General features: G+C 49.5%; 9 protein-coding genes across 16 annotated transcripts; 5 read left to right on the forward strand and 4 right to left on the reverse strand.

The window, feature by feature from the left end:
- The first annotated feature begins 16 nt into the window (after window positions 1-16).
- LOC120903281 (phosphopantothenoylcysteine decarboxylase subunit VHS3) lies at window positions 17-2991 on the forward strand. The gene is made up of 2 exons (XM_040312595.1): window positions 17-130; window positions 2119-2991. Exon 2 carries the CDS (start codon window positions 2196-2198, stop codon window positions 2676-2678), a length of 483 nt encoding a protein of 160 aa, XP_040168529.1. The 5' UTR covers window positions 17-130; window positions 2119-2195; the 3' UTR covers window positions 2679-2991.
- On the forward strand, window positions 621-2011 carry LOC120903276 (sepiapterin reductase-like). 2 transcript variants are annotated; one of them, XM_040312589.1, is made up of 2 exons: window positions 621-736; window positions 905-2011. In XM_040312589.1, exon 2 carries the CDS (start codon window positions 974-976, stop codon window positions 1838-1840), a length of 867 nt encoding a protein of 288 aa, XP_040168523.1. In that variant the 5' UTR covers window positions 621-736; window positions 905-973; the 3' UTR covers window positions 1841-2011. The 2 variants fall into 2 exon arrangements, with proteins under 2 accessions (XP_040168523.1, XP_040168524.1); XM_040312590.1 differs by having other exon boundaries at window positions 628-736; window positions 940-2011.
- Window positions 2992-3275: 284 nt separating the features above from the next.
- Window positions 3276-6344, reverse strand: LOC120903282 (ubiquitin-40S ribosomal protein S27a). Its single transcript, XM_040312596.1, has 3 exons — window positions 6247-6344; window positions 3772-4102; window positions 3276-3679 (listed from the first exon to the last, which is right to left on the reverse strand). The coding sequence occupies exons 2-3, from the start codon at window positions 4090-4092 to the stop codon at window positions 3530-3532; spliced, it is 471 nt and encodes a 156-aa protein (XP_040168530.1). The 5' UTR covers window positions 4093-4102; window positions 6247-6344; the 3' UTR covers window positions 3276-3529.
- Window positions 4229-6341, reverse strand: LOC120903279 (ribosome biogenesis protein NSA2 homolog). Of its 3 annotated transcripts, none has more exons than XM_040312592.1 (2): window positions 6247-6341; window positions 4229-5346 (listed from the first exon to the last, which is right to left on the reverse strand). In XM_040312592.1, the coding sequence occupies exon 2, from the start codon at window positions 5311-5313 to the stop codon at window positions 4534-4536; it is 780 nt and encodes a 259-aa protein (XP_040168526.1). In that variant the 5' UTR covers window positions 5314-5346; window positions 6247-6341; the 3' UTR covers window positions 4229-4533. The 3 variants fall into 3 exon arrangements, with proteins under 3 accessions (XP_040168526.1, XP_040168528.1, XP_040168527.1); XM_040312594.1 differs by lacking the exon at window positions 6247-6341 and adding an exon at window positions 6204-6228; XM_040312593.1 differs by lacking the exon at window positions 6247-6341 and adding an exon at window positions 5796-6156.
- A 170-nt stretch (window positions 6345-6514) lies between the features above and the next one.
- LOC120903275 (cyclin-K-like) lies at window positions 6515-7966 on the forward strand. The gene is made up of 2 exons (XM_040312588.1): window positions 6515-7518; window positions 7582-7966. Exons 1-2 carry the CDS (start codon window positions 6670-6672, stop codon window positions 7855-7857), a joined length of 1125 nt encoding a protein of 374 aa, XP_040168522.1. The 5' UTR covers window positions 6515-6669; the 3' UTR covers window positions 7858-7966.
- Window positions 7967-8203: 237 nt separating this feature from the next.
- Window positions 8204-17498, forward strand: LOC120903272 (WD repeat-containing protein 7). Of its 4 annotated transcripts, none has more exons than XM_040312579.1 (14): window positions 8204-8752; window positions 8832-9808; window positions 9890-10132; window positions 10199-10419; window positions 10490-10824; window positions 10892-11052; window positions 11112-11206; window positions 11283-11349; window positions 11657-11725; window positions 12118-12216; window positions 13381-13535; window positions 13616-15007; window positions 15195-15321; window positions 15452-17498. In XM_040312579.1, the coding sequence occupies exons 1-14, from the start codon at window positions 8616-8618 to the stop codon at window positions 15793-15795; spliced, it is 4422 nt and encodes a 1473-aa protein (XP_040168513.1). In that variant the 5' UTR covers window positions 8204-8615; the 3' UTR covers window positions 15796-17498. The 4 variants fall into 4 exon arrangements, with proteins under 4 accessions (XP_040168513.1, XP_040168514.1, XP_040168515.1 ...); XM_040312580.1 differs by having other exon boundaries at window positions 12118-12210; XM_040312581.1 differs by lacking the exon at window positions 11657-11725.
- LOC120903283 lies at window positions 12307-13048 on the reverse strand. The gene is made up of 3 exons (XM_040312598.1): window positions 12799-13048; window positions 12599-12719; window positions 12307-12533 (listed from the first exon to the last, which is right to left on the reverse strand). The coding sequence occupies exons 1-3, from the start codon at window positions 12856-12858 to the stop codon at window positions 12403-12405; spliced, it is 312 nt and encodes a 103-aa protein (XP_040168532.1). The 5' UTR covers window positions 12859-13048; the 3' UTR covers window positions 12307-12402.
- Window positions 17499-18075: 577 nt separating the features above from the next.
- LOC120903278 lies at window positions 18076-21252 on the forward strand. Its single transcript, XM_040312591.1, has 5 exons — window positions 18076-18591; window positions 18651-19840; window positions 20165-20302; window positions 20374-20704; window positions 20781-21252. Exons 2-5 carry the CDS (start codon window positions 19771-19773, stop codon window positions 21052-21054), a joined length of 813 nt encoding a protein of 270 aa, XP_040168525.1. The 5' UTR covers window positions 18076-18591; window positions 18651-19770; the 3' UTR covers window positions 21055-21252.
- Window positions 21253-21319: 67 nt separating this feature from the next.
- Window positions 21320-25189, reverse strand: LOC120903274 (hepatoma-derived growth factor-related protein 2-like). 2 transcript variants are annotated; one of them, XM_040312586.1, is made up of 9 exons: window positions 24786-25189; window positions 24565-24620; window positions 24290-24437; window positions 23929-24009; window positions 23361-23808; window positions 23144-23281; window positions 22883-23064; window positions 22687-22813; window positions 21320-22604 (listed from the first exon to the last, which is right to left on the reverse strand). In XM_040312586.1, the coding sequence occupies exons 1-9, from the start codon at window positions 24864-24866 to the stop codon at window positions 22438-22440; spliced, it is 1428 nt and encodes a 475-aa protein (XP_040168520.1). In that variant the 5' UTR covers window positions 24867-25189; the 3' UTR covers window positions 21320-22437. The 2 variants fall into 2 exon arrangements, with proteins under 2 accessions (XP_040168520.1, XP_040168521.1); XM_040312587.1 differs by having other exon boundaries at window positions 24296-24437; window positions 24786-25188.
- Between the last annotated feature and the right edge of the window lie 726 nt (window positions 25190-25915).

The following is a 25915-nucleotide window of genomic DNA, read 5'->3' on the forward strand; positions in this document are numbered from 1 at the left end:
AGCACCACCATTGTTGCTACCGATTCGCTGGAATTTGAAGATAACTTCATCCCCGAGCAGCCACCGCTAAACCCGCGACAACCGCAAGATAATCGTCTTCCGGACTCGGACAACTATTTAGCCACATTAGGTAATGAAACAACCGACATTAGACATTAGAAAGGCTCCATGCAAGAATGTATAAAAGGGGGTGGGGAGAGAGAGATGTGTGAAAACGCGTCGTGTTGGGAGAGAGGGAAAAGAAGAGAAAAAAAGTGGTGCTTGTCCGCACGGCGCGATGGCTGATAAGCGTCATGAACGCAAGCTACTACGTTGTAGCGGACAGAGGCTGAGCATTAGAAGCCATTAGAATTCACGCATCCGCGCCATTCGTTTCCGTTTCTATTCCATCTCTGCCCGCCAGAGAAGCGTTTGCATCGGTTGAGGACCAATCCGGGCGTGCTGCAGCAGCTGGCCGAACGTCGCGAAGCTTGTATGCAATCGTTGCTCGGTGGCGACGTAGCGCTGCGTACGGACGCGGATCTGGAGTTGGAGGAACCGGTCAACAGCAACGAGCTGCTGCGATTCATTCGCCCAGAGCAGGCCCTTTCCCAGGCGGAGGTTGTGCAACTGGTGCAGCACGATCAGCTACAGCTCGAGGCGGACGAACAGGAGGAACCACGCGAAGGCGAAGAGAGTGGCACGGAAAGTTCGACGTCACGCTAAAGCACGGGAGTGGCGATTTGCTTAATTTGTGGTAAGTGTGCAAGTAAAAAAGCATTGAAATTACATCTATTTTCTCAAGGGGGTATGTGTGAAGACTAATCGTGTAAAAAAACGCACTAACATTCTCAAAAGTCTAACGAACGCCTTTAAAATAGAAGAGTGGTTGATACGAATGTGTGTGTGTGTCTTTCTTGGTTAGCTTGTTTTGAGCGCTTTTACTTCGCCCTACCGTAGCGCAATCCAATCCAGTAAAAGCGCTACCCCAATCATGTCTTCCGAGACGGTAACCTCGACGACAACCCCGACCGCAACCCCGCCGGCAGCAACGACGACGACGACGACAGCCGTCAATCTCGAGCAGGTGGCGTACTTTCTCGTGACGGGAGCATCGCGCGGTATCGGCGCCAAGATGGCCATCGAGACGGCGCGCAAGTTCAAGGCCGGTTCGGTGGTGGTGCTGCTGGCCCGCTCCGCCTCCGGGCTGGAAAGCACCCGGGCCGAGATACTGGCCGTCAATCCGCACGTTACCGTGGTGACGAGCTCGGTCGATCTCGCCACCGCATCGAAGGAGCTGCTGAACGAAATACTGGACAAATCGCTTGGAAAGCAACCGACGGACCGGTTCGGGCTGGCCTGCGTCATCCACAACGTCGGCACGGTGGGCAACATCGGCCGGAAGGCGACCGACCTGGACGACCGTACCGAGTGGGAGCAGTACTTCGGCACGAACGTGTTCACCGTGGCCGTGCTGAACAGCTGCTTTTTGCGCAAGTTCCAGTCCGTCCCGGGGAAGCTGGTGATCAACATCACCTCGAAAGCGTGCCTGGTGCCGTTCCAGAGCATGACGTACTACTGTGCCGGGAAGGCGGCGCGTGAGATGTACTTCCGCGTGCTGGCCGAGGAGGAAGCGGCCGCGGGCGTCACCGTGCTCAACTATTCGCCCGGTCCGGTCGACACGGACATGACGGTCGATCTGCAGGCGAACTCGAATGCGCCGGAAATTCGGGACTACTTCAAGGGGTTGCGCGATACCACGACCATACTTACGACCGACCAAACGACGGCCAAATTTTTACACATCCTCCAGAACGGACTGTTCAAATCGGGAGATCACGTCGACTACTACGATCACTGATTCGTGGGGGGAAGGGGCGGAATGAATCTCTCTCTCACGCTCTCTCTCGTAATACGTATACATTCCACGTGCGCGCGGCAATCGATGTGCAATCGCTTTAAGCTTGCGGAAATAAAGAAGAAAGCTATCTTTGCTTGCGCTCTCAAAGAGCTGCTTAGCATTTGTTGACGATGCTGCGTGTGTGTGTGTCTCTCTGGTTTCTTTTCTGTCGCTTCTACTTCCCTTGTGGCTGATAGTTTGCCTTTTTCTCTTCTCTTTTCTTCCACATCTCACGACAGATTCTGTTTCCTCTCCATGGTATTGCCGAGGTTGCGCCTAGTAGCAGCAGCAGCAGCAGCAGCAAACAAGCGGCAAAATGCTGTTAAATTCCACCTTCGGTCGCACGTTCCTTTTCCTCACGAACCTCGCGTGGAAGAATCGGGTCGCCCTGCCCGCCCTGATTATGGTCGGTTGCATGGTGCTGAACTATCGCGGCGAGATCGAAATTAACATCCACACGGAGCGGATCGCGCTGCACGATTTGCCACACCGGCAGCAGCAGCAGCAGCTGCAGGGCGGTGGTGGCGGCCCTTTCGGTGACATTCCGATCGACGATCTGGACGGATCGTACGAGGAGTACGACGTGGACGATGATCTGTGGGACGACTACGAGACGGACGACGACGACAACGAGTACTTTAGCAGCTACGACGAGGAGGAGGACGATGAGGACGACGAGGACGGCGAGTACGATGAGGACGAGGACGAGGACGGTGGTGAGCTGGGAGAAAGGATGCTGAATGGCACGATACGGCTGAACTGGTACACGACGGTCAATATTCACAATGCACGGCGATAGGGAGGGGGATGGGAATGGGAAGGGAACGGGTTCCTGGGGGTAACTGTATTGATGTAACTATTAGCAGCTGTTATCCAGAGATAATTAATGTGTGGTGTTTTAACTGTGTTGAACAACGGGGTGTGTTAACTCGGTAAATTTACGTGTGGCCAAGTCAAATGATCCAATGCTAGGCTAATTATCCAATATAGGGTTCTTTACGATAGCGTGACGCCATCATCATCTTCATTATCATATCTGTACATATTTTAAGAACTGTTGAGGATTAACTTTAACATGCATACGAATTAAAGAGCTCTATCATCCTACGAAACTTTTTTGGGAAGTGTTAGCAATGGAATGTCCGAAAGGAAGTTCTTGAAATTCTGAATGTTACATAGGTTTCCGCAACTCACAACACCTGAACGAGGGGACGTGTGAGTGAGTTAGCATTTTCGGATACTAAGCCTACTACAATGCAATGCTAAGGATATCGAGGACTAATGCTAATCTCCAAGGATCTTCATTACCTCAGGGCATAACCACAAAGAACGATTCCTCCAAACATTCCTCAAATCTGTGATATTGTTATTCGTGTACTATTCAAAAGACAGGAAGTTAGATTTTAATGTAATACAGGACACGATAGCCGTATCATCTTTATTGTTTTCCCTTCCAATTTGTGTGGAACCGTGTAGAGGACAACACGCTGCCGTATCGATTACACTAAACCCAGGTAGAAGAAGTGGAAAAGCAACCTGAGAAGCGAGCGCACGCCACATACACGTGTGGAGGGGGGTTGGTGTGGTTGGGGTTCAAGACTGATACGGCCAAGCGCGCCGTACACCCTCCGCTCACGCCACTTTCACCTTTTACTTCTCCTCCTGCTTCGAGTAGACAAGCGTCAGGTGGCACTTGCCGCAGTAGTGACGGTCCTCATGGGCAGCCATGAACACGCCAGCACCGCACGACTCGCTGGTGCACTCACGACGCAGACGGTGGATCTTTCCGTTCTCGTCGACCTGTGCCAGGGGGGACAAGAGAAACAGAACGATTGAAAGTTATTTTAGGTGAATCTGCGTTACACACGAATAATGAACTGATTGCTCCTTACCTTGTAGTACTTGAGGACAGCAAGTTTGACCTTCTTCCTCTTGTGCTTGATCTTCTTCGGGGTGGAGTAGTTCTTCTTCTTGCGCTTCTTGGCACCACCGCGCAGGCGCAGCACCAGATGAAGGGTCGACTCCTTCTGGATGTTGTAATCGGACAGCGTGCGGCCATCCTCCAGCTGCTTGCCGGCGAAGATCAGACGCTGCTGATCTGGCGGGATTCCCTCCTTGTCCTGGATCTTCGCCTTCACATTCTCGATCGTATCCGAGGGCTCGACCTCAAGGGTAATGGTCTTACCCGTGAGGGTTTTGACGAAGATCTGCATCTTGAACCGTCTGCACACCCAAGCGGGGTAAATATTGGTTAGAACGATAGAATACAAAATTCCTCTCCCCCTGTTCTATTACTTCGTGTCCGAGAGAGTGTTTCGTTCATCAAAATGCGAGTTGATAACACGAGCGTTGTTAAATTGTCGGTCGCTAAACAATGTAGCGCGCCATATTTCAACGGTCCTTTCTTATTCAGGGCTTGTTGTTTCGTTTGTACAAAAATCCTGATCCTGTGCCTTCTCCTTTACGCCAGAGATTTGTTTGATTCGAACTTATCCCTGCTCTTAGATAAGAAAAGCTTAATACCTAGCGCACTATCACTGCTGAAGAATTACGCAGTCCGTCTTTAACCGGATGCGACAACCCAATTCAGACCAATTCCCTCTCCCTCCCTTAATATATCATCCCTTCCCCCTCCCGCTTCCTCCGCCGCTGCTTTACACCAGCAGTACCGCGTTGATGCAACCATCGTTCTCCGGATTGTTCGTCACCTGGGCGTACTTTCCCCACACCACCTTGCCGGACTGTGTGACGAGACCGAGCTCGGAAATGTTCACCTCAATCACCGTACCCTTGGTGATGACGCCCAAGCTCGTGTACATCGGCGAGGAGGGATTCTTCTTCACGCCAATGATCGGCAGATGGAAGGTGGCCTTCAGCTCCGGGTGCGTCACGTGCGCCTTGTTCATACGCAGCGCCATCGGCCGGATGAAGCGTTCGTACTTGGGCGGTTTGCGGGTGAAGTTCTCGCCGACGTACGTCACCTTCGTGACCATACGCTTCCAGGCCTTGCGCTTCGTCTTGCCGCTCCGGATCACCTTAAACACCTCGGCATCGGCCTGGGCGCGCACCTTCGGTATCGGCACGTCCCATTTGCCCGCCTTCTCCTTGCGCTTCTGCTTGATCATGTTCGACAGCACCTTGGCGTTCGATTGGATGCCACGATCCATCAGGTACGGGGGCAGCGCACCGTCCTCCACCTTTTCGGTCGTCTTCTTCACCTTCTTCTCCTCGTGCGCCTGGATCTTGCGCTTCATTTGGATCTTCTCGTTGCGGCGCTGCTTCTGGAACAGCTTCGCCTTCATGCCCCGCAGCTTGCGGGCCATGGCGGCGCGCTTCTTTGGCTCGCGAGCCTCCCGCTTACGCTTGCGCTCCTCATAATCGAGCCGGCGACCGTACAGCTTAATGTGCCGCTCAATATACTCGTTCTGCGGCATGGTGAATGATGTTGCTTAGAGTGAGCGTACGGGCTGTAACGGGAGAGATGGAAAGGGTAAAGGTGAGCGTTAGAACGTGTTTTCGGTCGCAGGACCCACACAATCGCCTGAACTTTATTTAAGTGAACCACCGAGTGCATGAAGAGCATTCGAGACCACAATATCACTTCCGAAAATCCAATCCAACGATACAACCAGGGACACACACAGCAGCGCACAAGTCACACTCCACCGCTTCGTCGTGCTTCCCCCTTCCTGTTGGGCTCGTTACACGCGCACGCAGCACACACACACGGGTGACGGAGCATTGCACGCACCAATCACACGGTCCGGCACTTGGTCGCGCGTTCCGCTTTCCCGCCGGGATTGTTTCTATCGGATTATGCGAATTTTTGGAAGGGATATTGCGTCCGAATACTCGACATGTTTCACTTAAATAAAGAAGGCTTTCATCGGGGCTCATTCCGGGCTAAGACACTTACCCACACCGCCAGACGTCGGAGACTCTTGCCGCTATACGACACACGCACACACACACAGATGTGCCTTGTTGCCCCGGGAGAGCAATCGATCGCCGTGCACCTTCCTTATCAAAGATCCCCAACACGTCGAAAGTATTCTTCACAGTAACCCAAGAGAAATTAGACTTAAAACTATCCTAACCAGCTGAACCAAACTTTGCTTCGTTCCCTGCTTTAACTTGCTCTTCACGCACACACGTCTGCGTTCCACATGTGCCGTGTATTGCTGCTGTCGGGGAATAAGACTTCACCCGGCACAATATTACAATATTTTCACACCTAAACTGCACAATGCTGAACCAAACCCGTTTCGCTCAGGCTGGCAACAACTTTTGCCAACGCTATCAACGCTATTTTGATGAACTTTACCACAAAAGATGGACTTTTTCCCGGGAACAACTCACAAACTCACCTTACTCTGACACCATACACAAAGTAAAAGAAAGCGGAAACGATACCGCAGCGCTGCCTGCGGACGATTCGCTGACATGACAGCTTCACGTGCTGCTTCCGCTTTGCTGCATGGGCAGCAATCGCAAACGTCAACGCGATTTTGTCACTGAATTTCGATTTTTAATGTTTAAATAATATTAATGCATATGAACGGGATTGAAAATAATTTTGAAAAACGCGAGAGGACTACATTCACAACAATATCGATAGAATCGAATTCAAAAGAAATTCATTTCATTTTTCCGCAGTCACCCTGTTCCAACCGTTCTGCTCAGCTGTCAAAACGTTTCCATATGTCAGTGGATTGTTTACAAAGAAAGCGCATTCGTAAATAATTCTCTGCTAGATACACGAAAAAGGCACCCGATTTTCCTCATTAACGATGCCAAATTGGTACTACGACAAAAAGGACCTGCGGAACACACCTTCGGCGAGGGATGGCGTCGATTACGAGACCGAACGGAGGTACCGCAGAGAGGGCGCCCGATTCATCATGGAAGCCGGCGCCTCGATGAGCTTAGGGCACAACACGGTGGCCACGGGTGTTGTTTACTTCCATCGGTTCTACATGTTTCACTCCTTCCGAACGTTTCCACGCTTCGTCACGGCCAGCTGCTGCCTGTTCCTAGCCGGCAAAGTCGAGGAGACGCCAAAGAAGTGTAAGGACATCATCAAAACAGCCCGCGGACTGCTGTCGGACGAGAAGTTCCAGTCGTTCGGTGATGATCCAAAGGAGGAAGTGATGACACTGGAGCGCATCCTGCTCCAAACGATCAAGTTCGATCTGCAGGTAGAGCATCCGTACTCGTTCCTGGTAAAGTACGCCAAATGTCTGAAGGGCGACTCGGCCAAGCTGCAGAAAATGGTCCAAATGGCGTGGAACTTTGTGAACGATTCGCTCAGCACGACCGTGTCGATCCAGTGGGAGCCGGAAATCATTGCCGTAGCGTTGATCTATTTGGCCAGCAAGCTCAGCAAGTTCACGGTCGTCGACTGGTTGGGCAAGAAGCCGGAGCACCTGAAATGGTGGGATATGTTCGTGCAGGACGTGACGATGGAAATACTGGAAGAGATATGCCACCAGGTGCTGGATCTGTACCAGCCCTCCCAGGCGGAAAGTGCACCGTCCAAGAGTCCTCCCCAGCTACCGCCCAGCAAAGCATCGCCCCCGATGAAGCGTGCGAATATTTCGCCGATCACCAGCAAAAACTCTCCCAACATTGCAGTCAAGGTAAATGGTTGTCACTTTATCACTTAATGAATTGGGTTCTCATGTCCCTTACTTCTTTTCCAGACCCCGCTACCGCCTATGCCTCCAACGGAAGTGGTAGAAGCAAATCCCATCCCCAAGCATATCACGACAGAGAATCCACACTATCCGTATCCGCCATATCCGATGCCGCCGATGCCACCCCAAGGCCACGGACCTCCACTACCCTACGTAACGATGCCTCCAGTGATACCACCCCAACCGCCCGCTGGCTGGACACACTATTCACACCCGAACGCCAACAAATACTATCCCCCGGGGCCACCGCCGGGCCGGAATCCTTACTATCCACCTCAGTAGCAGTGTGTCGCTAGCATAAGTAAAGGGGAGAGAGAGGGGGGGGGGGGTTGAACATGGAAACTAACGAGCTATGTGAAAGAATAAAAGTACTTTGAATTCTAAATGCAAACAAGTCGGTGTGTGTCGTGTAACGTTTCTTAGAGCTTATCGAGGTAGAAACCCTTCAGCATGCGCAAAATCCGTGAAGGGTTCATGCATGCAAGAATGGTTTGGTTTGCATATTTTTCAAAACAATTCTATGCTAGGTGCGAATTTCGAAACAAAACAAACCTTCCACCCAGCAACGTTCTCAGCTCATTTCTCGCCTTCGAGTCGCAGTCGGTGACAGCTGTCAAAGTGAAAATTTTCTTATCAGTAGCTCGAGACGGTGCAAGCTTCGTCGTGAGAAAAATCGCTATTTTTGCTTAGAAAACGGTACAATTTCCCACCAACCACCGTTGCCGTGCGTTGCCAAGTCACGTTGGGAGCAAAAACTGTAAAAGTTTCGCGCGTATCGTTGTGGTTTCGTGCGCTAAAGGGCAAAAATCGTGCGTGCAGTGCCAGCCCAATCAATAAAAACAATACACACATACACGCGCACACACCTTCATACACGCCACCCCACCTTTGACAGCTGATTTGTAAATAATGCATCTGAAAACAGTGTAATCCCGTGATTTGGTGCTGAAAAAACAGGCGAGGGATTGACAAATTGGAAATAACTCATTCGGAACAGGCAAAAGCCCATTTCTTAGTGCGGACAGAAGCAATTGGCCACCATGCTGAACACGAACCTGGTCGTGCCCGTGGTGCTGTGGGGCCCCAACACACCTACACACTGCGTGTCGAGTGTGTTTCTGTCACGGGACCAGAAAATCCTTGCGACGGGTTGCTACGACGGTCAGATTTGTTTATGGTAATGAGGCGTGTGTGTGCTGCGGGCGCGTGACATTGGCGCACGGGGTTAGTAATGACATTGTTTTTAATTTACACAGGCAGGTGGACCCGGACACGCTGCAAATGACACCGCGATGTCTGCTGGTAGGGCATACGGCACCGGTGCTATGCCTGACGCGCGCGTCCATCATTCAGGACAACAACTTCCTGGTGAGCTCGTCCGAGAACGGCGAGATGTGCACGTGGGACCTGGTCGATGGCAAGTGCACGGAAAGCATCAAGATGCCGCAGGTGCACACCAACATCCAGGCCTACCACATGGCCAACTGTGACGACATCCGGCTGTTCTGCAACGGGTACTATGCGGAAATCATGGTGATGGATCCGTTCAGCCTAGAGGTGCTGTTCTGTCTCAGCTCGAAGGTGAACCCGGACTGGATATCGGCGTTGCACGTGCTGCGGCCGTCGAAGCGCAAGGACGACGTTGTGCTGGCCATCACCACCACCGGCACGGTGAAAGTGTGGACGCTGCTCGGGAACGAAAACAAGTACTCGGAACCGATCTACGAGAATGAGTCGAAGCAGATACGCTGCCTGAACGCGATCACGATGAACTGCTGCTCGCAGAACCAGCGCACGGTGCTGATCGTGTGCGCCAAGTACTGGCAGATATATGACGCGGGTGATTTTACCGTGCTGTGCAGCGTCATTTCGCCCTCGGGCGAGCGGTGGATGGGTGGCGACTTTCTGTCCAACGATCGGGTCATCCTGTGGTCGGACGAAGGCAAGGGATACTTGTTCCGCCTGCCCGCGAACAGCATCCCGGACAATAAGGACTTCCACGGCCCGTCCGTTGGCAAGGATACACCCTTTCTGTACTGCATTTTGTCGCAAACGGGCGAAAAGCCGCTGTCCTGTCCGCCGACGATGAAGCTGGTTACCTCCAATCGGAGCGGCAAGACGCAGAAGTATCTGCTGCGGGGTGATTCCGAAGGCTACGTAAATATCTGGGCAGTGCCGGATATTTCGATGGAACAGATTAAGCAAATACAAACGCAGAAGCAACATCCCGCATGTAAGTAGGAATGAGAGAAGTGAGAAATGAGAGACGAGTACTATACGGCGGATATAACAAAATTCATCTTAATCTCTTCAGCTCTGGAATCAACCATTTGCACCTCGCTGCTGGAAGCGTGGAACAAAATGAACCCCCTTCCGGTGGGAATATTGGATCAGCTTTATCAAAACAGCGAACCGATGATCAAACTTACCGCCAGCATTTACTTACCGCAGCAAAGTCGTCTAGTAGTCGGTAGGGAAGACGGAAGCATCATTATCGTACCGGCTACGCAGACCGTAATGCTGCATCTGCTTCATGGAAACCATCAGCAATTCAGTGGTCAGTATTTAGTTGACGGAGATCTTGACGCAGGCTCCTTGTGCTCATGAACCCGTTCATTTGCAGACTGGCCGCCGCATCAAATCCTAAACGGACACAGTGGAAGGGTCAATTGTTTGCTTTGTCCATCGCTGGCCCATTCGCGCTATGATAAATCTCACCTCGTATCCGGCGGTGTGGATTTCGCCGTCTGTCTCTGGGACCTGTACAGTGGTTCGCTGATTCACAGATTTTGTGTGCATGCGGGAGAGATTACCCAGCTGCTAGTTCCACCACCGACGTGCAGTGTAAGTATGAACGTCCTCGGTTTGCTTCGATCGTTGCTATGGTAATTGTCTGTTCTTCTTTCCACTTCAGCCTCGCATCCTTAAATGCATTTGTTCGGTAGCTTCGGATCACTCGGTCACGCTGCTTAGTCTGCAGGAACGGAAATGCGTCACACTTGCCAGTCGCCATCTGTTTCCGGTAATTTCGATCAAGTGGCGTCCGCTAGATGATTTCCTGATCGTCGGCTGTTCCGATGGTACGGTGTACGTATGGCAGATGGAAACTGGCCACCTGGACCGTGTGCTGCACGGCATTCTTGCCGAGGAGGTGCTGAACGCGTGTGACGAGAATAGTGGCGAAACGGGTAGCAGCACCGGATCGACGTCGGAAATGGGACTGGCCAACCCGGCCGTTCATTTCTTCAGGTATGATGGAGTGGGATGGTTGTGTGATTTGACAATTTCTTGCTAAAATTGTATGCAATGCTTGCAGAGGTTTGAGGCACCGGAACATTAACGCGATTCGTCACGCTACCCAACGTGGTATACATCAGCTGCAGCAGCTTCATGCGCACAACAATCAGCACGGTGACTTTTTAATGAAGAACCGAAGCAGTCCCTTGATTATTCAGGGCTTGCGCACCAATCCCAAAGGTAGGACAATGCTCATGCTGTGAAACATTGCGATATTAAACTATTTCGCTATTTTGCAGACGCCGAGAGCCATATTCTTTTCTTTGACATCGAAGGACTGATATTTGAACTGCACGCCGAAGAGTATGCTGCCATGAGTCCCAACACATTGGAGGTAAGCCAGGGAGAAGAAATGCTTGTGTTTTTTTCGGTTTATTCAGTTCCGCACTCTATCCTTCTTCTGTTTGCAGGCTGAAGGACTGTTAATTCCAACGGGAACCGATAGCCACGCTTCCGATGCTGGAAAGAAAATATCAGGTATGTACACGTGACATGCGTTCTGTGATTCTACCATTGTTCTGAATGTACCTTTACCAATGGCAATGTCCCGGTGATAGTATATCTGATAATACGATTGTTCTATGGTGTCTCACATCACGGTCTCTTCTTCTCTATTTTTTCTTCCACGCGGCCTCTTCTTGTATGTGTAAAAATGTGCTAATTGAATGTAATCTAAATCGTTTTGAACGTTGGACACACACAACCCTCACTACAATACATCAAAACTGCTACTCTACCTTCACTTTGCTACGGTTCCGTATGCACACAATATCCCTGTGTATAGATTTCTTTGGACGCGTTAAAAATAAGGCTGGCGATATGGAGAAAATACTAAAAGAGAAAGATAAACATGGTTTGTTACATTTCACGTTGATTGCCTTTGTAGCTTTTACAGCTTTAGCACAGTGTGTATGTGTGTGTGAATTCAGTTTGTTGTTTTGCGGGATTAATGCCCCGATTTGCCGATTATTAAACTCCCTCCCTGTTTTTTTAAATTCCTTTTTTATAATAAGAAAAATTAATAGATTTTTTTTTCTTATGACAATCACGTTGGGAAACTAGAAGTTGTGGTTTACTTTTATGTGTATTGAATGTTATGCTTTTCATTGTATAGCTAGTTAGAATGTTGCATTTTGCTGTCCCTGTATAATAATTTATTAATTCCCTAATTTCTTAGCAATCAGCAAAATGATTGTTTGCGCAGTATACTCATGTTTGTTTGGTACATCTCTTTGCGACGTAAAGGTATCCTTGCTAAGATGAAGGAAGGTGCGGAGAATGTGCAAACCAAGGTGCAGGCAAAGCTGGAAAGCGTCGTGAAAAATGTCGGAGAAACCGGTAAGGGTAAGTTAGGGCATAGATGTTTGTACCAGTGTCTGTTGTGTTGTTATTCCTTCAAGCCATTTTTTTTGTTGTACAAAGAACTCATCGAACTGATGGAACTAGGTGTAATACCGTTTCTGTAATTTTATTGATGCTTAAATGCGTTCTACATATTCCGTGATAATAACATATTTGATGCTCCTGCAATTATTCGTCCGACTCCGAAGAAGACGCTGCCGGAGCAGATGCTTGTTCGTCAGTGTTGGAATTTCTGAGGAATTCCGGGTTCCTTCCGGGATCCCGAGCGGTGGGGGCGTCGGCGTGTTCCTCGAGAAGGCCTGTAAACGAACGTTCAGTAGTGGGCTAGCGTTCATAATAAACGCCCATAATCGTTGGTTCTTACTTGGATCAAACTCTTCCTCACCATCGTCACTTGACGATGAGGAGTGGGGCTTTAACGATTCCTCATCAAAATCTTCCTCATCATAAGTTGGCACGTCGCCGCGGGCATACTGCGGTGCACTCTGGAGGGGGAAAAGAAAGCAATTCACACAAATTATTTGATACGGGTATCACCTTATGTCGATAGATGTTAATTCAAACCTGCACAACCACCACCAATGCTAGGCACAGGAAGGCTAACACGAACAGCTTCGAAGCCATATTGCCGTTGACCGATTTGGGTTAAGAACGCAACTTGCACTTTGCCTTTGCTCTTGCTCTCGCGTTCTGCGGCGAACTGTGATTTCAAAGTCTAAGATTCTCGCGTTATATACTGCGCGTTAGTTCGCGATCGCGCTGAGTCAACAAATCGCGCACTGCTCGCGGTGATTGATGGAAGACAAATAGTGTTTCGCTTGTGCAGATTGCACTTTTATAAATACGGCGCGAAGTTGTTCCAACCGAGTTCTGTGCTGATAAGCGCACGTGTGTGTCGCGAACGAAAGTAAATAGTGATTCGCAACTACACACCCTTGCTGCTCCCGTGTTTGCGATCGGTTTGGAATTTTAGTACGAAAATAAGTGTTCTACGAAAGATTGCTTTTGTCTAAGCAATCGATTTGGAAGACACAACATCATCAGTGATTTCCCACCGCAAACGCAACCGCAACACACAATGAATCGATGTACCCGTGGCCAGTTACGGTGAATGCAAACAAGATGATATTTGTTTTCGATTTCCAGATTCCTCGGACATTACGAAGAAAATTGCCCCCCGCATGGAAGCGACCCACGTGATGGAGGTAGCACAGTTGCTACTGTCGCTAATCCACTCCTGGGGACTCGATCCGCACCTGGACAAAGTGTGTGAAACGCAGCTCGGGCTGTTGCGTCCCATGGTGAGTAGCAAAGAGCCACATTCTCACACTCTGTGGAAGGGCAGTAATAGTAACATGAAACAAACGCTGCTTCTTCCAAGATTCCCGTTTCGTTCGGAGTGCTATCGAAGGGAGGCTACATGTCGCTGCTGTTGCCGACGTGGCAAAACAATATCGTTATCAACTCAACGGCGGACGAGCTAAAGACGGCAGCAATGACGCCGGAACAGTTCCGGCAGGAGGGCCTAACGAAGCTGTTCACTGCCCGGCTGCACTGGGAACTGAGCACGACCCTTACCTCGAACCACCTGCTGGCGATGGTGGCAATGTCCAACACGCTGATGTCGATGAATATGGCCACCTTCATACCGGAGCAGGAGCGGGCCCGGAAGCTGCACCGCCAGTCAACCCGAGCCACCTGGAGCAATGAGGAGGAGCAGGAGGAAGCGTTCACCCAGCAGCAGGCACAGATCAAGCAGGGCTGGAGTTTGCTGTCAACGCATCACTGCTTCCTGCTGCCGGAGAAGATCGATGCACTCGATGCGAACAATTTCAAGCGCCCCCAGGTGGAGATGATGGCTAGAAGGTGGCAGCATCACTGTTTGGAAATCCGAGAGGCAGCGCAGCAGCTGCTGCTCGGCGAGCTGGGACGGATGGGGAAAAAGGGCCGCAAGCAGCTGGTCGAAAGCTGGGCCCAGTATCTGCCGATGTACACGCACACGGAACCGATCGTGCAGCAGGCACCCGCCACCGGACAGTCGAATGCCGGCTCGCCCACCTCCAGTCCCACCGGCCAGCCGGGCCTGGAGCACGAGGAAGAGTCGGAGGAGGAGGAAGAGGTGGTGCGGAAACCGTCCAGCCTGGCGGAGCTGAAGCGCAAGCAGACCACCGCGGTCGTACTGCTCGGCGTGATCGGTGCCGAGTTCGGGCAGGACATTTCGGCGACGGACGGCAAGCGCAGCAACGAAAACCGCCGCAAGAGCTCCGTCGTCGAAGGGTTCGGCATCGGCAATAACAATCTCGCCCGGTCGACGTCGATGGCCCTCACGCATCTGCTGCTGGCACCGGCGACGCAAAAACTGCCCGCCTTTACGCCGCTGCGCCGCGCGGCGATTGATTTGATTGGGCGCGGCTTCACCGTCTGGGAGCCGTACATCGACGTCAGCAAGGTGCTGCTGGGGCTGCTCGAGATGTGCTGCGATTCGAACCGGCTGATACCGAGCCTGAACTACAAGCTGCCGCTGACACCGCAGGCCGACGCATGCCGGACGGCGCGCCATGCGCTGCGCCTGATTGCGACCGCGCGGCCGGCCGCCTTCATCACGACGATGGCGCGCGAGGTGGCACGCTACAACACGATGCAACAGAATGCGCAGGCGATAAGCGTCCCCATTACGCAGTCGGTGCTGCATCGGGCCAAGCGGGAGATACTGCAGTGTGTCGAAATGCTCATCGATAAGATGCAAACGGAGATCTCTAATCTGCTCGTTGAGGTAGGTGGCGAATGGGGTTTGCAGGGTACTGGGATGATGCGGAAGCGGCAACTAGATGGGTCTCAACATAGCTGATACTGATTTATAATTTCTGTGGCACGATGTTCCAGCAATTTAGCGCGTTGTGACGTTTGCGCATTTATTTGCTCTTTTTTTCATTTCCCTTCTTGTTAACACTTACCCACAGGTGATGGACATAACGCTTCACTGTGTAGACTCAGGCGATCTTAAAAACAAAGGCCTCGCTGAGGTCAGTCCGTTGATGTGCAAGTTCAATCAAGTTTCCCACTGCAGCGCTTCGCGCCGTATCGCTGGTGAGTTTTCCATTTTAAATTCATTTACTTTCCCTGAAAGCATTTTTATAACAAATTAGAGTGTGTGATTAATTTGTAATCAAATCTTAAAATGGTCATTATCACCTTCCATCCCTTTTTTCCGATCCAGTCGGTGCCAGCAACGGCCACCTAGCGATCTACGAGTTGCGGCAAAACAAATGCCAGATGATACCGGCCCACACGAAGCAGGTGACGGCGCTCGCGTTCAGCCCGGACGGCAAGTTTCTGGTAAGCTATTCCTGTACCGAGAATCGGCTCTCCTTCTGGCAGACGAGTGCCGGCATGTTTGGGCTGGGTCAATCGCAGACCCGCTGCATCAAGGGCTACTCGACCGCACCGATACCGGACATCGGTCGGCTCAACCCGATGCGGCTGGCCAAGCTAATCTGGATCAACAATCGCACCGTCACGCTGATGCTAGCGGACGGTTCCGAGACCCGGTTCAACGTGTAAACGGACGCATGTTTGACCGCATGTTTCCGCCGCAATCTACATCTATCTAGTTATTCTCTAGCTCAATTTGCTTAGGTGGTAAATCGTGACGATCCGAACTGTTGATTTGGTTTTGTGAATGCGCCTGCGATCGCTGGTACACTGCAGAGCGCACCAAGCCGCTTCCCCTTTCCGCTCTTTTATTGCCTAACTAGGTGTGAATATTTACGTGCACATATATTTGTTGAGTTGTTGGTAAGTTTATTCCTTCCTTAAGTAATGATATATAGTGGTCGAGATCGATTGTATTAGCAATATTCCCGCGAAAGCGCAAGCATTATTAGTGGAGCAGCGTCCAGATGGTTAGAGCGGCAGGTCACACTTATGCATCGTCATCGTCTCCGATGCCGACATTCTTGCAGCAAAAGGAAAGAAGATCATCATCGGTGGCAGGGCATGATCATGGTTCAGTGAAAGGTGGCCCACAACTCGAAACTCGAGCAGCGCGAGATAACGTTTTGTCAGAGGAATTGCATTAACTAAATGGTTTTTTACAATTCGATGGGAAAAGGAAGGTGAACCAAACCAAAAAGACATTCAGTTTGTTCACCTTCGCTATGTCATTTTGCTTCCTCTGCTTCTAATCTGTAGCGGCAGTTTGGGGGACCCGGTTTTCGTTGCAAAAATGATACACACGGTGTACGAAACGGGCTGGTTGGATGGAAGAACACGGTTGGACAGCGAGCCTGCGGCGTTGATTCCAATTATGACGCGATGAACTTATATAATTATGCAAATTAGCTCGCTTCTCCACCTTTCTTTCTAGACGGAATCCCGAAAGACCAGAACGAAGGGGAGTAGCGAGGGATAAAGAAAGAGAGAGAGAGAAAGGGAGGGCATACAAAACGTAATCTTGTGATTTTGGATAACCAACCGTTTTCGGCCGATGTGTGTCCAGCCGTTGTGGTTCGATCTTCTTCTAGTTGACCTATATATTTTCGTTCGAGAAGCGACGTTTCCTGTTGCCCTGCTGCTGCTGCTGTTGCTGATCCCTGAAGGGAATCCGGCTGCGCGATCAGCGTCGTAGATTCTGTCCGTCGGGAGAATTGTATGCCTTGGTTTTTTGGGGGATCGGTGGATTGTGACCTAAATCATGTCATGCCAGCTCGGGGGATGGGCGGATGCTTTTGTTCTTTTTGTTTGTGGCCAATCTGTTTGCCGTTTCCTCCATATTTTTGCATTGGCAGCAGATTAAAGCAGCGCAGCAGAAAGGTATTAATGGGCAGTGACCTCTGGCGGGCGGATGTGTTTATTATACTTAAAGAATCACGCATGGGAGGGAGGGTCGTTTTATTGTAACATCGCTGCTTCACGGAATTTCGTTGTGGCTATCGCTTGCTCTCCGTTAGTCCTATGGCTGATATATAAATCCAACGATTATTATTAGATTAAAATGATTAAAAAGAAAAGAAAACTCACACGAAACACTAATCGCATAGAATGTTAAACCCGAAACAAAGTTGATGGATTCCTACCCGGCCCGACTGGGCCGTTAACCCCATACCATGTTGACAAAGTATTACTCTCGTCCGAGTACATAGATATACACATACACACAACTACGCAATAATGTATAAGAACCTGTGTAATTTATTTGTTAGCATATTGCAAAGTATATAACGATTAAACAAAACAATAAATCTATGAAACGGAAAGACAATACACTACTGAGCGCTTGTCATTTATTATCCATCCATCCATATCCTCCGCACCTTGAACGAAATGTCTCGTGCGCACGCACTTTCACTACTAACGCCATGGTTGACAAATAACCGAACCAGATATACATCGTCTCGTGCACAATTGAAGTGAAAAGAATGAGCAATTTCACCGTTTTTGCAGATTAACAACTTGCATTTAACCTGTGCCATGCTCACGGTACCATGTGACTGCGCTTTACGCTTCAAACCATCAACCTTATCGTTGACTGTCTTCGCTTACCTATGCATGACGATCGTAGTAAGCGGTTGTTGATCTAAAACTGGAACCCGCTCCCATACGTCAAAAGTGATAAGAAACTTAATTCCACCCCATTTTGGGGATAGAAATAAAGGCTGGGGGTTACACCTCTTCTAGTCTAGGAGAAGATCAGTGGCAAAAGGTAAAAAATCAAAATGCAATGGCAGGATCTCGAAAAATTGGAGTTTTGGCCTAATTTGAGTGACGGTGCACGACAAAAACCTTCTAAACAGCTTTTTGCTTCTTCCAGAGACACTCAAGAGTTTGGAATTTAAAAAATCAATCTGTCGTGACAGTTCAATCGAAGTGGATTAACTTTAATCCAAACCGATTGTATTGGGTTAATCCGAACTGTGCCGGGTCGCGCTGTGTCAATAGCGCGGGTAGGCGAAATTTCGAAAGGAGCTAAACCAATTTCCCGTTCCATGCTAAGGGAGCATGAAAATGGAGCACTCACGTTGCAGCAGTTAAGATGGGAGCTTTCCCTGAATCGTTGCATGCTGCAGATCAAGTTGGAGGTCAGAATACCAGTGCCGTTTCCAGTGCAGGAAACAGTAATACAAAATCACGAACCACAGACTGCACTCGACCTAAATTTCACATCCTATAGGGGTAGGTCAGGGCTGTCAGGGAGGCACACGATCGCAGCAGCCGTTTTTGAGCCCTTGAAATCAAAGCAACCAAAGCCAACAAACAGCTGATCTCTTGTGTATTTGCCCCGAAGCTGCTTAAGCCAACGGGTGCATAGAGGGAGACAGAGAGAGAGAGAGGGAGCAATCGTTACTACAATGCTGGAAGGTAAATATTTATCATAGATCAATTCACTTTTCATTTTTTACGCTTTTTTATCTTCCCAGTGCTCTCCCGAAGCTTGTAGGCATGGGAAGAAGAAGGGCGAAGAAGAAAGTGAACCAAAAATGTCCGTAGATTATCACATAATTTGTTAACGATGCTACTCCCGGTGCAACGAGCCCACCATTCCACGCACGTTCGATGACGTGCCGTGACGCTCTGAATGGAAATTACGCGTGCATCTTCATCTGTGTTCGTCTGCCAGTACCGGTCCGGGAAAGGCTGTTAACCTCTCGCCTGGAGAAAAGAGTCGTCTTCAGCGCGGTTCCCCGTTTTGGAGGCGTCGTCCAACGAACAACTTGAATGCGCGCGCGCGCACTAGTTCTACCAGCGACGAACCTACGAACGAGCGACGATCGCCCGGCCCTAGAAGTGAATGAAATTTCTTCGCCCCCTCCCCGTTGCACTCGGTGGCAGTTGGGTCGCCAGCCCAATGATCCTGTCACCCCGACACACCGCCCCCCTCCCCCTCTCCCCCGTAAGCCATTCACTTCATCCTCCAATGCATGCGCATATCTCGTTTTCCTTCCGTGCGTTTTCTTCGACGTTCGGTGTCCTACTCGCGCACCGTTCTCGGCACATTTCATCTCCCATCGTCATCCACTTCGTGGCCGGCGGATGGGGATGGGAGGGGCTGTGAGAGGGAGGCATAGTGTAAAAGCTTTCCCGGTCGGGCCACGGAACGGGTTAGCCGCAGTCGTGATTCAGACGGCAGTCGAGTCGGTCCATTTCTCCAATTTCTCCCGGACATCTTGGACGGCGGGCGGGTGTTAGCAGTAGCGTCAGTGGCTCCCCATTCTTCAAGTGCGTGTTACTTTGCAAATTTGTAGAAATTGTCGTGTTTGCGGCGACACGAGCTCGGCGTGCACAAAGCAAAGCGATATTGTTTATCCGAGTGAAAGTGTGAACTTGACCACGGCGAGGGTGACGGGAAGATACCGAAGGCAGCCGCCTTACAATACACATTAAAATAGAAGGTGCTGGAAGGTGTAGAGACGACTGTGCGTGGAACGCTCTCAACGCTGCTCCGAAAGCTACCAAAGAGAACAAGTCCTAAGAGGAGGCAGACAAAGACACACACAACCGAGGAGTCAAGAGAGCATACGGAAAGACGTCCGCGGTACAATGAAGAAATTGTTGTTATTCCTCTTACTGACCTATTTATGCTCCGCCGCTCTCTCTGCCAGCATACTGGGTAAGTACGGAAAGGCGCACCGAGTGCGAGGGTTCGGATTGGGATTCACCAACAGACGTGACTAATCGGAAACCCAAACAAAATGTAGTCCGTTTTTTCCTCAATTTACGTAATTTGGTGTCCAAAGATTTGGATTTTTTGGGATCTTACAATCTGCAACTTGAAAACGGTTTGAAATTCATGATCTTTTTTTAATTTGCTCAAACTTCAAAAGGAGTATATTTCGAAGCTCTTAACTTGAATCAGCTCGAAGCTCTTAACTTGAAACAAATTCTACAAATACGTATGCGATGTACTGAAGAATATCCCTTTTGCGCGTTGTAGACTATCTCACACTCGCCACTGAGGAGGAAGCGGAAGCCAAAGAGGAAGAAGTGGGCCCCAGCAACTGTCTGTGCAATGGACCTTCCTGTATATGCTGCATCGATTTCAACATGACCCTCATTGATCTCGGCGGTCCTGGTAAGATAACAGGAAGAACGCGCTTGACATTGGCACACATTTTCTATAACAAACTTCACCGCCACGTGTAGGTTGCGTGCGGCTAAAGTATCTCTCCGCCGACGAAGGGATCGCGCTGAACGTTTCCTACGGCGATAGCGTGCTGCACAGCCAGCGTGTCAAGGGACCGGACCCGCCACCGACCTGCCTGAACGTGTTCTCCAGCCTGGCGCAGATGTGCGCCCGGTTCAGCGAGCTGCTGCCGACGGACGAGGGTCTGCGTGGTTGCCTGCAGCTCGAACCGATGCTGCTCGGCGACGTGCAGATCGAGCTGCCCCTCGGCTGCTTCCGGATGGGTCCGAAGGGCATGGAGGTGATTAAGTCGGCCGAGGAGCAGATCAAGGAACAGATTCCCAGTGAAAGGTAAGGCATGGAAATTGTCGTTTTCTGATTGTGGCTAATTGACGCATTGCGCTCTGTTCGCGCGGTTTACCTGCAGCGAGGAACCGACTACGCCGGCGGTGCCCGTTGTAGAGGAGAAGCCGGCAGCCAGTAACAGTACTTCTACGCTGTCGCTGCTGGACAACCTGTCGACGGCCGACATTCTGGCGGCGGTCAGCGAATCGACGGACGAGGGCATCGCCATGATCTCGAACTGGCTGGGGCTTTCGGTGAACCGTGTACAGAAGCCGGCCGAGGGTGGCGCCGCCGAAACGGACGCCAGCGCTGCCAGCGAGGGAGACAGTGATAAGAAGGAAGAGGAGGAAGAGTAAGCATCGCCCGATGCTTCTTGGTCGGTAATAATGTCTCAGAGCGTCCTCGTGTGTGCACCGGGGAGGAGATATTCAACTATTTTCATAGGTTTTAATGCGTAGTAAGTTATATTTCACCCACAAGAAGGCATGTCACGCACTTGTGTGTGTGCGAAAATAAATCACAACCATACTTTTAGTTTTTCCTAACACTGTTAAGCATTTTTTCTTTCTTTCGTTGTATCCTCTTTCTTTTGTCTTGAGAAAACATTGTCTCTTCGCTGAATTCGTATGCTCTTCTCTTCTCAAAACGTTTGTGTAGCATTTATTTCATAAAGTAACTTAATCAACACGCTTTTAGTTAGTGTGTGTGTGTGTCCACGTTTCCAGATCGTTTTCTCCGTTCTGCCCCCGTCTTCTCGCCCAAGATAGCGTTCGAAAGCGTTCTGAGCATGTACATCTCTCATTTGCATTGCTTTACTGTGGTTTGTGTGTTGTGGGATAGAGTGCTTACCAGTCTATTGTTTGACTTTCATTCATTACATGATGTTTCTGTCCGTGTGTGTGTGTGTGTGTGTGTGTCCTAATGATTTGTGTTTATTGTACACGTTGTGTTAACACGTTTGAGTGCTATGTCAGCTACCTATGAGTGACACTGATGTGTTGTACCGAAAGCCCTTGAATAAGAGAACGGATGCTGTTCTTGGCGCACTTATACAACCGCACATCAGTGTAAGAAATTAAGTCACCCCCCCCCCCAAAAAAAAAGAAAAGGTCTTTGATAAACAACGACCCAATCATGTTGATGGAACATGCATGCACATCTAGGATGGATGGTAAACTGTGTTCGTTTGAGGGCTCTTTCGGCGATCAAAAACAGAAGTGAGCTTCCTTTCCATACAATCTTCAACATGTTCCCACAGCTGCAGAGCCGTAGCTAAAAAAAAATAGTACTTCCGCGATCAATTTACACGTTTTATATCGAATTGGGAAAACATTTTTAAAATACTTAAGTGTTTAAAAGAAAGAAAAAGTTAGGAAAAGTCTATGATGCAGGCAGCGGGACATAAAATGAACTAGGAAAGCTTGCACATGGGATGACGGACGCGTGCTGTCGCGTCGTAAACCGTTTTTTTTTTGTTGCTCGCCCACACAGTGCCGCACAGCAATGAGCCCGAAAACAGAATATACTAAAAAGCTACGAAAACAGAATTCGTAGCGATATATAGTGTCAAGAAACAATCAAATCTAACAATCGACGGCTTGATAATCGCTCTGATTCAGGACCACCATAGACTAATGATAATTCATAATTTGCTTAAATAACCTAGGCTCTTGCGTGTCGAGAGGTGTGTTTGTGTGGATATTGGTTGATAGATCCGCTATACAAGCACCTCGCCGTTTCTAGTCTTCCGGTTTCTCCGCACTTGCTTCAGCTGGTGCCGGAGCTTCGAATCCCTCTTCCGCACCACCTTCAGCTGCCGGTGACGGGTCGTTATTGGTCGTCTCGTTTAGCTCCGTAGTAGCATTGGCCGGTTCGGTGAGTTGTTGTTGGCCGTCTTGAATTAATTCTTCAATGTGACGGTAAAAAAGCATCAAAGCAACATTAGAATGTCACAATAATAGAAAAGGGAAGCGTCATTCCTACGTTACCTTTCTCGTCAACGAGCATAAAAAGTTCCTCGGTCGTCAAGTTCTTCGCCGCCTCCTCGAACTTGGTTACCTCCTGCCGGAACCACTCCCAGAAAGGCATTCTGCTGTCCGTCATTCCCAAAATCTCCTAATTCGGTGAAAAGAGAGTGATTAATAAACGATGCACTTGCACACAGCGTTATCGTACTGAGCGTACTTTAAAGCGAGAATATATCTGTTCTGCCTTGTTCCGAATTTGCTGCGCTTGGAAATCGAACTGAAGCTTCTCTTTGTCGTCCATGTTCCACGCTTTCGCATTGCCGACGTACTTTCGTAACCTCTTCATCGTTTCAACGCAGTTGGGATTTTTCTTCAGGATCGTCGAAGTAACGCTCAAATCTAGAACGAAAAGGACACGGTCGTAAAACTGAGATCCGCAATGTTGGCCTAGCCGGCCTTTTTTTCCCCCGACACTTACTTTCATACTGTTCCATCAGCTTGACGCATCGTTCCGGATCGGCACAATTCAGCTTCACCGACGATTTTATATCCAGATTCAGTTCCACCAGTTGCCGCTCGAGCTTCAACAGGTATAGCCGCTCATCGGCGATTTTTTCTGCAAAAGAGTGCAAACAATGAGTTTTGAGTTTTGTGATTAGTTTGGAAAATAATTCCCCCCATTCCCCGCACCATACCGAACGGGTTCAGCTTCTTGGTCGCAGCAGGGGTAGCCGCCTCCTTCGCTTTCGCCGGTGCAAGAGTCATCGCTTTCTTCTTTGGCGGCGCTCCTGCCCCAGTGCCACTGTCCTCGTCATCTCCATCCATAAACCTTTTCTGCTTTATTACTCTACCCCTTCGGCTGGTGACTTCCTTCGTTTCGCCGCCGCTGTTGTCCTGCTGCTGTGTCGACACCGTTGTCGCGTCGTCCGGCTTTTTCTGCGCTCCATTGTTGGTTGCGTGCGCGGCGGCGGCGGCAGTTTTCTTTGCGCCAGTGGATTTAACATTTGCATTCGATTTAATTTGAGCCGTCTGGGGTGTGCTGGCGTTCTCATTGCCATACTGTTTGTCTATGACTTCCTGCTTCACATTGCTTGTGTTGTACACGGTAGAGTTCGCCGACACGTGCGACTCATCGAAGGTGGTCTGGAATGTGATGGAAGCGTCAGCAGATTAGAAAATGGCACCAAAACGGCACACAGATTAGTGAAAACTTGATGCCAAGTCAACAAGTTCGTTTATCAACCCCGTTTCTACTTTACTTGCCTCGGCAGCGGACATTGACATTTCTTTCGATTCCGCCATATCATCGATCCCCGATTGTACCGCCGCAACGTCAAACGCAAGCTAGGGGAGAAAGAAAACGATAGCATTGGCGTGTGTGTTTTTTCCATCGCACAGAGAGACCGTTTTGCGTGAAGCAGGTGGTTGAAACGCACGAATAATTCTTCCCGCACTATCACTGATTGATGAAAACCCCAACTCAGCAACAGCATGGCGCAAGAAAATTCATTTTTCACCGCGCCGAAACCGACACACAACTGCTCTTACTAACCACCACCACCCGCTCCACCCACGCGCCTCCTGTTGCTCTAACCCATCTAAACCAACATCATGACACACTCACACTTACAGGGCTTGGATCGTCACCGCTCAGGGCGGATTCAATCTGTAGCATTGCTTCCTTGAAGCCCTTCCGTTTCATGATTTTTTCCGTCGCAAACTTCTCCTTCGACGTTTCGTACGCGAACAGGTCCTCCTTCTTGATGTTGGCGCTAAAATGGAACGGGCAGGAAAAATCCGCCGTGAGTGCCACATCTTACATAAATGGCGCCGTACGCACACCGCCCGCCGGCACTTCCGCTGCCTCGCACAGCATTATCTAGCCCCAAGCCTACTTACGTTTCGCCCGTTCCGTAGAAGTAGACATTGTATTTGTTCTTTTCGATCCGCGTGACCTGTCCCCGGGGGTTGAGGTGGTGTCGCATTTTTATGGCGGAAAAGAAAAGATATCGAAGCAGTAAGTTACACGGCCCATTAAGCTTGGGTGTACGCTTTACGTCCACACAGTGCGCACACAACGCTGTGCGGTGCGGAGCGTGTTGTTCCTTGCGCCTGCTTACCTTCGCTGGCCAGGGTGGGTAGCCCTTTACTTTGGCAAACACCAAATCCCCTATCTCGAAGGACTTTTTGGACGCCACCATCGCGCGTGCTGCTGCTTGCCTGTCGTCGAGTTTGTTTACGCGGCGATAAAACGGAGCGTTGATGCCTCTTCCGGCGCAATCCAGTCGCTTCTCTGCTGTCTCTTCGCCTTCACAGCGGCCGTACCGAACCAACAGCACACTTTTCGATTGAGCTCTTTTGCAATGATTATGCTGTTCACGCGCTTGCCGCGTATGTCTTGGGATGCGGTTTCTTCTGGCTGTAAAAAAACGCGATGTTACAAACGTTAATTCCCCGTACCAAACACAAGAACAACTTTTGGCAGTTTCGCCTGGGGTCGCTGCTGAAATTCACCAATTCACCGCGACATACCAAATCGCTTGACAGCTGGCGGAATGAGTTACCGTTGCTTCGGAAAGGCGACCCGGTTGGCATAAATGGTTTACGATGGCGTGGAAGAAATTACTTGACACGGCATTAAAACATGGATTTTCGGAAATAAGTTTTGTGGAAAATTACTTTATTATTTTTGGAAGCTTCATGACTGTATTTTGAATCGATTAAATCGACCTACCGGGAATTAGACACTTTGTACATAAAGATGAGTTCCCTTTACTTTTAGAATGAGTTCCTACAAATGTGGTTTTTCATTTATTATGGAAAAATATATCGGAATAAGTTTAAAAAAAATCCTCATCCTCTGAAAAATTATTATTTTGATAACGGGATGTGATTCTGTACATTTGAGTCACTGCGAGTGCTAATAAGTAAAGGTTAGTAGATATCAAAATAAAGAACTTAGTTGATTGGTCATGCGAAATATAGTGGAGTACCGATTTTCCAGGCTCTTCGGGACTCGACCTCGCGCGGATAGTCGAATAACACGAATAATGAGTTAAAGTATTTATTTTATCACAAATTCCTGATATATTTTTGAAATTTACACTATTTTTTGATAAAACCTAGCCAGTTTTTATCAATTTCATGTTTTTCCGATGAGATTATTTGCAGTGTGCTGTGAACTATAGTGTTGTTTATAAACATGTGGTCTGATAACCTTTTTTTTTTTAAATATCCTCTTTAGCACGCA

This window comes from Anopheles arabiensis, chromosome 3 (genome assembly GCF_016920715.1).
Source record: "Anopheles arabiensis isolate DONGOLA chromosome 3, AaraD3, whole genome shotgun sequence".
NCBI classification, from domain to species: domain Eukaryota; kingdom Metazoa; phylum Arthropoda; class Insecta; order Diptera; family Culicidae; genus Anopheles; species Anopheles arabiensis.